At 41.9% G+C, this 10,268-nt stretch overlaps 1 protein-coding gene across 1 annotated transcript in view; it reads left to right on the top strand.

The window, feature by feature from the left end:
* Positions 1–1,898: 1,898 nt before the first annotated feature.
* crip2 (cysteine-rich protein 2) overlaps positions 1,899–10,268 on the top strand; it is a 48,403-nt gene continuing 40,033 nt past the window's right edge. The window contains exon 1 of the mRNA XM_035743573.2: positions 1,899–2,109. Coding sequence (XP_035599466.1) covers positions 2,067–2,109 — 43 coding nt within the window. The 5' untranslated portion in view covers positions 1,899–2,066. The remainder of the gene's footprint in view (positions 2,110–10,268) is intronic.

The raw sequence follows: 10,268 nt of genomic DNA, 5'->3' as shown, positions 1-10,268 counted from the left end.
CAACAATACATCACACAAAGCAGCCACAACTATCAGTAAGAGTGTCCATGATTGAGTCTTTGAATGAAGAGATTGAGATAGAACTGTCCAGTTTGAGTGTTTGTTGCAGCTCGTTCCAGTCGCCAGCTGCAGCAAACTGAAAAGAGGAGCCACCCAGGGATGTGTGTGCTTTGGGGACCTTTAATTTGTTTTTTTTTAATGACTATGAAACAATTCTACAAGGTGCCATTTGAGAGGAATGGTGACAGAATGAAGGAGCTGTGGTACCAGTATGTCCAGGTAAAACATTGGTGTGAACATGGTATATTGTAATGGGAGTTACAATGATGCCTGTATATACTTCTTGAAGTTGTAGATACCCATAAGAGAATAAAACATTTCTTCTTTACTAAATAGTCTGATTCTAGAATAGACTATGCAAAACTAACTTTATATTTTATTTCTGTGTTACTATATAGAGAATAATGGAGCTGGAAGGACATGAAATGACTTGCGTTTTTGTGGAGAGGCTGGGTTCAATCTGGCCAAAGGCAGGAGATGTGGCCACAATCTCATTGGACACCAAGCCACAATTGCCACACCAGGCCAACGTGGGGACAATATTACAATGTGTGCTGCCGTTTCTGAGAATGGTGTGAGCACACATATTCCACACAATGGGCCCTATAACACCCAACTTCTCCTGGTCTTCCTAAATACACTTTACAGAGATCTAATAACAGAACACGAAAGAGGTTTAGTTAGACCAGATTTGACAAATTATGTAATTGTGTGGGGTAATGTCAGCTTCCACCAAACCAACATTGTTAGGGAATGGTTTGCTGCGTATGAAAGGATAACAGCGGAGTATACTCCCCATTCCTGAATCCAATAAAATAGTTTTGTTTAGCATAGAGGTGGAAAGTATATGACTATCGGGCACACTTCATTTGAATTTTGGTGGCATTGGCCAATTTACTGACACAATAACTAGGTTTTGAAGCATGAATTAAATGTTTCAAGTGAGTTACTACATTTTGCAGACATGCAACAGAGTTGTGATGTCCCATGAAACAGTTGTGACAATTGCACTTACAGTTTAGAGAATGTTAAGACCGTTTCAAAAAATGAACCAAAGTGACTGAGAAAAACTGTAAATCCCCTTCCCCTCATTTTCCCTTCTCTCTTTCTCCAACCCTCTTCTCTCCTTTCAGATGATCGTCTTACGCCGAGCCAGATTCTGTACTGCAGCTGAATGAGCCGAACATACACCTGGATGCAACCACAGCAAAGTGAGGGACTGACTAGTAATGAAGTCATGTCTTCTGTGGCACACACACAGTCACCTGTGCCAGTGAGACAGACACTCAGCAGCGAGACAGCCTGATGGTTGGAACAAGGAGGCTTTTAAAAATAGTGAGCTCAGAGATCAGATGAACTAGTGGTACTAATATTCTGGGAAACTCAGAGCTCTGAGAAATAGCTTCTGGAGAATGTGTGTTTGTGTGTGTGAGTGTCAGTTCTTGGGCTGGGACCTGCAGTATGTGACCCATGTGTACAATGTGTGTGTGTTTCCCTCTTCTCCCTATAACATGTTTTTCAGTGTGGAGTTTACGTTGAACCGTCAAATGTCAAGGCACCGTCATGAAATAAATGATTATACTATATTAGCCCCCATCTCTCTCCATGGCCATTCAATCAGCCAGATAACTGATTTCAAATGTCAACGTCTGCCATTATCACGCACGCCCGTAGAAATTCCTACTCCTCTTCAGTGAAAGAGCGCATTGTGAATCAAACGAACACTGCCTACTCGCCGAGTTGAGAAAAAAAAGAAGGGGTGAAAGGATAGGAGAAAGTGGCTGGTTGAGTCAGTGGCTGAGCGCTCCGGTCCCACTCCGTAGACATCACCGTGCTCTACCGACTCCCGCCGGATCAGTGACTGACCGCGCGCTGGACCAAAGAAGTGAGGCGCGAGAGGCGGGATTTATGCAAATGAGGCGCAGTGAGGAGACGCTCGAGCTTCAGTGAGGCACTTTGTGAACACCACTTCATATGATCTTTCGTCGATATAAAATCATCGCAACATGGCTTCAAAGTGCCCCAAGTGTGACAAGACTGTGTATTTTGGTAAGTTACTTGAATTTCCTGACTCTACTCTAGTTTGTGCACATGGTTCGTTGAGATTTATTCGCGAAATGACACCCGTGGGAAAGGAAGGATGCAAAGACCGTGACCTGCCACAGCTAGGCTTGCCACGTTATTATGTAGGACATGTCCTTACCCAAAATCACGACATTTGTGTTTCGGCCTTCAAGTTGGCACAGTTTGGCATTGTTTACAATAGCTAGCTAACGTTACTGTCATCATGACTAATTATCAAGGAGGACCAGCTTATCTAAGTAGTAGTAAGTCTCTGCTTTGTTGTCAAAAAACAACTAACGCTAGATAATATATCAAGTAAGTTATATGACTGGATTTGTAAATGTACTATACTAAATAGATGATTTTCTAAATCCTACATGGTCCTTTAGTGTTCAGCCTGGCACGTTCCTGACAATCCTAACGTTTAGAACAACAGTTTAGTGGACAAATCTTATGCAGTGTAAATACTGGAATGATAGTAGATGATTGGACTAGCTAACGTTAGTGTCTGAAGAACATCCATTCGATCTCACAATAACATCCTTGCCAAAATATGGGACATTTGTATGTATGCATTAAAATGTTTTACAATTTTTTTTTATCCTAAAAGATTAGATGAATCGCTCAGTTGACACAGAACTAGGACACAGCAGTAGTACATTTGTTGTGCTTGGGATATATACGCCTATGGCAGCTTTGGAGGTTGCTGCTCAGTCAGTGTCCTTGCTCACTCACTCAGTGCCAAGTGTGTGATAATGCCATATGCTGAAAATACTCAATATGAAGGGAGGCAGTGTAGCCTAATTTGGTGGTCAAGCTGTTTCAGATGTACCAAACCTGCTGTTCTGTCAACCATATGCCCAGTCTGGACCACAAATATATCAAAAAACTACTTTGGCAGTGTATAACTGTGATTTACACACACACACACAAGTTTGTCATGATTAAATCAATCACCTGATCGACGTGTGTGTGCTTGTGTTTTGCTGTCATCATGGAAAAAACACAGTTATTCCTGGCTAGTTCACATCCTATCTCTAACTACATCACACACGAGCCATCTAGCACAGTGCTTGAAGTGGTCATGGGTTCCAAATCAATTAAGTGGACACGCCTGTTATATAATAACAGGCAGTGCACATGGCAGCTGCTCCTCATCCTATTGGCCAATAGGGCTGTGACGGGCATGGCATTTTGGATGACAGTTATTGGTTTCATCACGTTGTAGAGTCCATGTTACCTCAAAAATGGACTCAACAGCACAAACGCCCGGGCCTCCCGTCGTCAGTCAGTTGTGCGTTCCTCACAACACCAACAAAAAAGTTTTTTTTTTAAACGGTTATGACTGTTATTTTATTTTCATGACGGTCTTCATCCAAAACCGTCGGTTATACGGTAATTGTGCCAGCCACACTCCCTCAAGTCAGACAACTAGAAGCATACAGGTGTAGGATCTTCATTTGAGCCAGTTTGCTGGAAATGTTCTTTATTATGTGAATTGTAATTAATGGTCATTTTTGTAGGGCTGATACATTTTTTTGGAAGGGAAAATCAAATTACAAACGTCAGAAGACTTTTTTTAAACCTCAAATGCACTGGAACAGTGGTCACCAACTGGTTGTTCCCGATTGACTGGTCAATTTCCAAGGCATTCCTAGTCAATCGCCAAACATTTCTGTAAAAAAACAACAATGATAAAGCCTTGCTTTCCTTTTTGTTTTGTTTTTGTCTCGTGCTGTTGCCTGTAGGTGCATCCGATTCAGCTGTCCTGCGCGCCAGATTGGCAAAGTCTTCCCATTTTTAATCATTTCATGTGTCTGAGGGTACAAACTCTGCCTTCCCGGCAGGCCCGGAGAGCAAATCAAGTGCACTATAGGCCTACCGCTGGCCAATCCGATGGCTCAGATTAACGTGTCTGCAGTAGCGTGCCAGGCTTGAAAGAAAGCTACAGCAAAGTTTATACTGTGATATCTCAAACCTTTTAAAACCCATGACTAGAGAGACTGTCAACGAACACAGCAAAGTGCTGCTGTTTTTATGACTGAGTTCATGTTTAAGTTCTTACTCAACACTGTCAACATGTTTTATTCAACACTTTTCTAGGCTATTAAAATGTGCGTTCTTCCAACACTGCAGCAGTAATGAATGAGTAGGAAAGTGTAGCTATAGGCTTGCATTGTTATCATTAGAGGCTTGGGTCTTTATTAATATTGGGGAATATAGTTCGTAGGAGTAACAACATGAATTTGTGCATGAGGCAGGAATAATGCGGTGCGACTTGAGTTTCGCCATCAGCTGGAAGAAGGTGACCCTTTTTGGTCAGCGGAGGAAAGGGAGAACAGAGGGACGTTGAGAGGCGGACCCTCAGTCTGCTGCTCTCTCCCTCACTCCTCTGAGACTGAACATCAGATGAAGGCACCATCTGCCCAGTAAAGTATTTAAATGTATGCTCACTCAGCTGTGCCTTTACAAGTAATACAACAACGGATATATTACCGGTGTGATCATATAGCCTAGCTCAAATTTTTACATATATAAAAAACTAAAAATGCTCTGAACAACAATGCATTGGCAGCGCAATTCAAGCATAGCCAATATGAGGTGCTAATATATTGGTCTTAAATCTGAGCAGTACATCTCGGCTTGCATTTTGACTCAAAGTGATTTTGACTTAGAAAAGGTTGGTGACCACTGCACCACAAACTTTAAATGTACTGCATTGCAGGAAGGTTCTTCTGCGAAAGTGTGATCAAATTAACATCTTACATCTGTACTGCAGGCAAATAAGAATTGAGATGCGAACCAAGTAATACATTAATACTGGCATTTTTCTAATCTTAGCAGTAATTGATTACTCCCCATTTATTTATACTTTTTTTATGTAACACACACAAACAGGGAAACAGACAGACACACACAATGCGAGCACACAGGGGAAGAGAAACAGCCTATTGAAGTTATTTTTACTGGGACTGCGTGTGGTGGGGTGAAGTGTTCACATCACAGTTGGATGGAGTGCTGCCTCCTGCCTGGAGCATGCAAGTTTATCTGAAGTGCAGAATGGGGTTGGTGCTGGGGTTATGTGAACAACTGATGCTGGGGTTATGTGAACAGCTGATGCTGGGGTTATGTGAACAGCTGATGCTGGGGCTATGTGAACAGTTTATGTTTGTTTTTTAAAAATGTAACCTTTATTTAACTAGGCAAGTCAGTTAAGAACAAATTCTTATTTACAATGACGGCCTAGGAACAATGGGTTAACTGCCTTGTTCAGGGGAAAAACAATAGATTTCTACCTTGTCAGCTCGGGGATTCGATCTAGCAAACTTTCAGTTACTGACCCAACACTCTAGGCTACCTGCCACCCCATGTAGGGGATATGTGAACACAACATTTTATTCTGGGGATACAGTAGCTGTAACTGACAGCAGTCAGTCAGTGACTAGCCTCAGTGGTTTGCTTCAGAAGTCAGAATGGGAGAGTGGGTGAGTGAGTGAGTGAGTAACTAACTATAGCAGGGATGGGCAATGGGGGTGGGGGCCACAACAAATCTGAACTCACCATGAGGGTCTGCAGTGGCTTGCTGATTATTACAAGTTTAGATAGCTGGCTAGACTAACTTACCTATTTAAAAAAAAATGTTTGCTGACATGGGCTAATTGAGTGACTGTCAATTAACTGCTGATGCAAAACAACATTTATAAATTGCACCTTGTGTATTCTACTATTCTAACTCTCAGCATCAAGTTAAGACCCCGACCTAATAACCCAACCCAAAACATTTTGGGATTGTTCTTATTTGGGAGCGGGGACTGGTAAAATTGATCCGCGGGCCTACAAAAGCTCCACGGGCCTATTGATCTGCGGACCTACAAAAAGTAACAGTTTTACTGGGAATAGTTCACGCTGTGGCTAGTCAGAACAGTCAGTGGTGAGACTTGTGTGGTTTTGTCTGCATCATAAGTGATTATTGGAGATTATACAACGGGTGGGTTTAATCCTGAATGCTGATTGGTTAAAACTGCATTCCAGCCAGTGTCTATTCCACAAGGTACCACCGGCTAAATCTATGACATTAAAATGCCTCTTTACTCTGTTCCATCTGACTGTGCAATCCACTGTCTCATCAGCCCAGCCAGGCAAGTTATAAACTTGATCTCTACTTTAAAAATCATCTAGACATGATGAATTTTCTTTTAGACTAACATTTAGTTTTCAACAGCAGAGATATTTATAAACCTTGCAGTCTGTCTCCCTGACATTTGCAACATTGTTTCAGTATTCAAATTCAATCTCCAGCTGTCCCATAGTAATGAAAGAGTCAGGACGAGACAGAAAGGCAGGCAGAATTTCTCAGCCAGTTGAAGTCATGAATCAGCTAGCATCATTTTTATGGATATATACAGTGCCTTCGGGAAGTATTCAGACCCCTTGACTTTTTCCACATTTTATTACGTTACAGCCTTTATTCTAAAATTGATTAGCAATCTACACACAATAACCCATAAAGACAAAGCGAACACAGGTTTTTAGAAAATTATAAAAACAGAAATACCTTATTTACATAAGTATTCAGACCCTTTGCTATGAGACTTGAAATTGAGCTCAGGTGCATCCTGTTTCCTTTGATCCATCCTTGAGATGTTTCTACAACTTGATTGGAGACCAGCTGTGGTAAATTCAATTAATTGGACATGACACCTCTCTGTATAAGGTCCCACAGTTGACAGTGCATGTCAGAGCAAAAACCAAGCCATGAGGTAGAAGGAGTTGTCCATAGAGCTCCGAGAGGCACAGATTGTGTTGATGTACAGATCTGGGGAAGGGTACCAAAACATTTCTGTAACATTGAAGGTCCCCAAGAACACAGTGACCTCCATCATTCTTAAATGAAAGATGTTTGGAACCACCGAGACTCTTCCTAGGGCAGAAGGGCCTTGGTCAGGGAGGTAACCAACAACCCGATGGTCACTCTGACAGAGCTCTAGAGTTCCTCTGTGGAGATGAGAGAACCTTCCAGAAGGATAACCATCTCTGCAGCACTCCACCAATCAGGCCTTTATGGTAGAGTGGCCAGACGGAAGCCACTCCTCAGTAAAAGGCACATGACAACCCGCTTGGAGTTTGCTTAAAGGCACCTAAATACTCTCGGGACCATGAGAAACAAGATTCTCTGGTCTGATGAAACCAAGATTGAAGTCTTTGGCCTGAATGCCAAGTGTCAAGTCTTGAGGAAACCTGGCACCATCCCCATGGTGAAGCAAGGTGGTGGCAGCATTATGCTGTGGGGATGTTTTTCAGTGGCAGGGACTGGGAGACTAGTCAGGATCGAGGCAAAGATGAACAGAGCAAAGGACAGAGATCCTTGATTAGAACTTGCTCCAGAGTGCTCGGGACCTCAGACTGGGGGCGACGGTTCACCTTCCAACAGGACAACAACCCTAAGCACACTGCCAAGACAACGCAGGAGTGGCTTCGGAATGTCCTTGAGTTGCCCGGCCAGAGGCCGAACTTGAACCCGATCGAACATCCCTGGAGATAATTGAAAATAGTTGTGCAGCAACGCTCCCTATCCAACCTGACAGAGCTTGGGAGGATCTGCAGAGAAGAATGGGAGAAACTCAAATACGGGTGTGCCAATCTTGTAGTGTCATACCAAAGAAGACTCAAGGCTGTAATTGCTGCCAAAGGTGCTTTAACAAAGTACTGAGTAAAGGGTCCGAATACTTATGTAATGGTGATATTTCCGTTTTTTATTTGTAATACATTTGCTAAAATTTCTAAAAAAACATTTTTGCTTTGTCATTATGGGGTATTGTGTATAGATTGATGAGGGGAAAAAACGATTGAATCCATTTTAGAATAAGGCTGTAAAATAACAAAATGTGAAAAAAATAAGGGATGTGAATACTTTCCGAAGGCACTGTACAAAGAAATGTAAATTGAAAACGGGTACAACGAAATGAAGTGCAACTAGTTTGTTGTCGTTCTTGCTGCAGTTTGAGGTGATTGTGTTAGCTGTGTTGTTGGCTACCTCCTCTGAACAACAGTGTCCTGATGACTGAGCACATTCTCTGGCGGAATCGCACCTCATTAGCACCTCATTAGCTCATTGTTATGGATGTATCCAAATACAGCTTTAACAAATTCAAATGTGGCTACGTTGCTGTTATTCAGGCTGCACTTTTTGACATGACTGTAAGTTAGTCGTAAGAACATTGCCAGCCAGTATGGCAATTGACAATTTAGAATGAACGACTGGATCGCGTCCATAGATACAGGACAAAAAGACTGAACATCTGGGTCGCGTCTCTGGCAACCAAACCGATAGAACGAACGACCAGCCAGCTTGGGTAGCAACCCTAGATTTGTGTCGGGATTGTATTTTGTGGAAGGATGAAATAGTATGAATAAATTAATCAAAATATGAAAATATGTTAATCATTGTTTAAATATTTTGGTAACCCATTGTATACAAATGATAATGCTCTCGAAGTCAGTGTTTGGAGGATATATTGGCATCCTCCTAACAACACCCGTGCTAGCTTCTCTGGCATTATCACTTAAGTGAGTAAGTGATGCAGTCTAGTCTGGGCGAGGCAGTTGGAACATCAGGTGGACTTCACAAAGGAATTCTAGAATGCAAGTGTGTAGAACGAGCTGGACTTGCTGCCTTGTTACAATACCACCTAGACAACTCTCTTTAACCACCTTACCTGACTCACTTTAGCTGGAAGCGATTGCTGCTACTGAATGTGCTGCATGGATTCAAGCAGCATGGTGGTTGACATGCGCTTTATCGATTAGGCCTACTATGCACCTTGCGTCCTACTATGGAGAATGGCTATGCCAAAGAAAAATATAAAATCCATTTGGAAAAGGATCATCTTAGCTCAAGCATTTCTACATTGAATTCTATGTTTGCCAGTATATATTTGGCGTTGCCATCTGTAGAAAAGGACCCGCCTTGCCTTGTCCAACCTCGTTCTCCAGTAATTGGCATTGCCCAATATTGGAACAGCGGGCATTTTATCTATACCTATTTCTTTCTTTCATTCTTTTTTAAATTCTCTCTCTTTCTTGATAATATATAGACTGTCGTTTTAAACCCTTGGTGGTAAGCCACTGTCTAGAATGGAAACTTTTGCTTCGAAAGGAAGTGTTTTATTATTTTCCATTTGTTCTTTATTGGGCTGCTGTTAGCAGATGGTGACATTTAGTCGCCAGTAACTTAATACACATGTTGACTGTGTTAGTGGCGTTTTAAAGCCTTTACAATCATCTTATTTCAAATGTATTTTTGGTGTTAAATCTCTGCTTAGCTTGTGTCTCTACTTATTCATAGTGTTTCTATCCCATGAAGAGAATCTGTACCAGATTAAAGAATCAAGAGTATAAAGTAGGGTGTTGTTTAGCCTATATTTAGGATTCTCACGAATTTAAGCTAACTTAATGAAATCCAAATACATCCATAATAAAACCTTAGCCCAAGTGTAGGCAGAGAAAGAATGCAGAATGTCCCTTGGGTTAGCCTAGGTCAGGATGACTGCTTCTTCACTCGTTGCCGAGAACTCTTAACTCCCAGAGTGCATGGTGCACATCTGTCAGAAGAGAGTTCTAGTGTTCCAACTGCTGCAGCTCTACCGATGTAAAACTGTATTGGAAAAGCACAGGGACTATTGATTGACGTGACTAGGACAGAGACCTACAGGGAATTGTGTGTGTGTGTGTGTGTTTGTGAGTGCATGCATGGTGGCACGACTCAGTAAACCAAACGTGGACCTGAAATAGGCTAAGTGGGCCAATATAATGGCAGGCAGCATCACTTGTGCACAGCATGATAAGTGAAAAACTAGGAAGTGAATGATGCTGTGCTGCCATGACTCTATTCTATGTTAAATCTCTCTCTCCATCCCGTAACAATGTGCATATTGCCAAAGCATATAATTCCACACACACAATTCCCTGTGGGTCTCTGTCCTTAAGTGATTCATTTACAATATTAACATAATTGAAATAATTATCATCAAGATTGTCAATGGGACAATCAGGAACAACAATAATCAAGGGTAAAAAAATCCATACAATGGACAAAAGCAATGGCATAGAGAACATGTGCTGGTTGGTTGTTCTGTCAGACACTG

This window comes from Oncorhynchus keta, chromosome 29, assembly GCF_023373465.1.
Source record: "Oncorhynchus keta strain PuntledgeMale-10-30-2019 chromosome 29, Oket_V2, whole genome shotgun sequence".
Lineage (NCBI taxonomy): Eukaryota > Metazoa > Chordata > Actinopteri > Salmoniformes > Salmonidae > Oncorhynchus > Oncorhynchus keta.
Note: the sequence above shows the minus strand (reverse complement) of the source record. Positions and strands in the feature narration are given on the sequence as shown.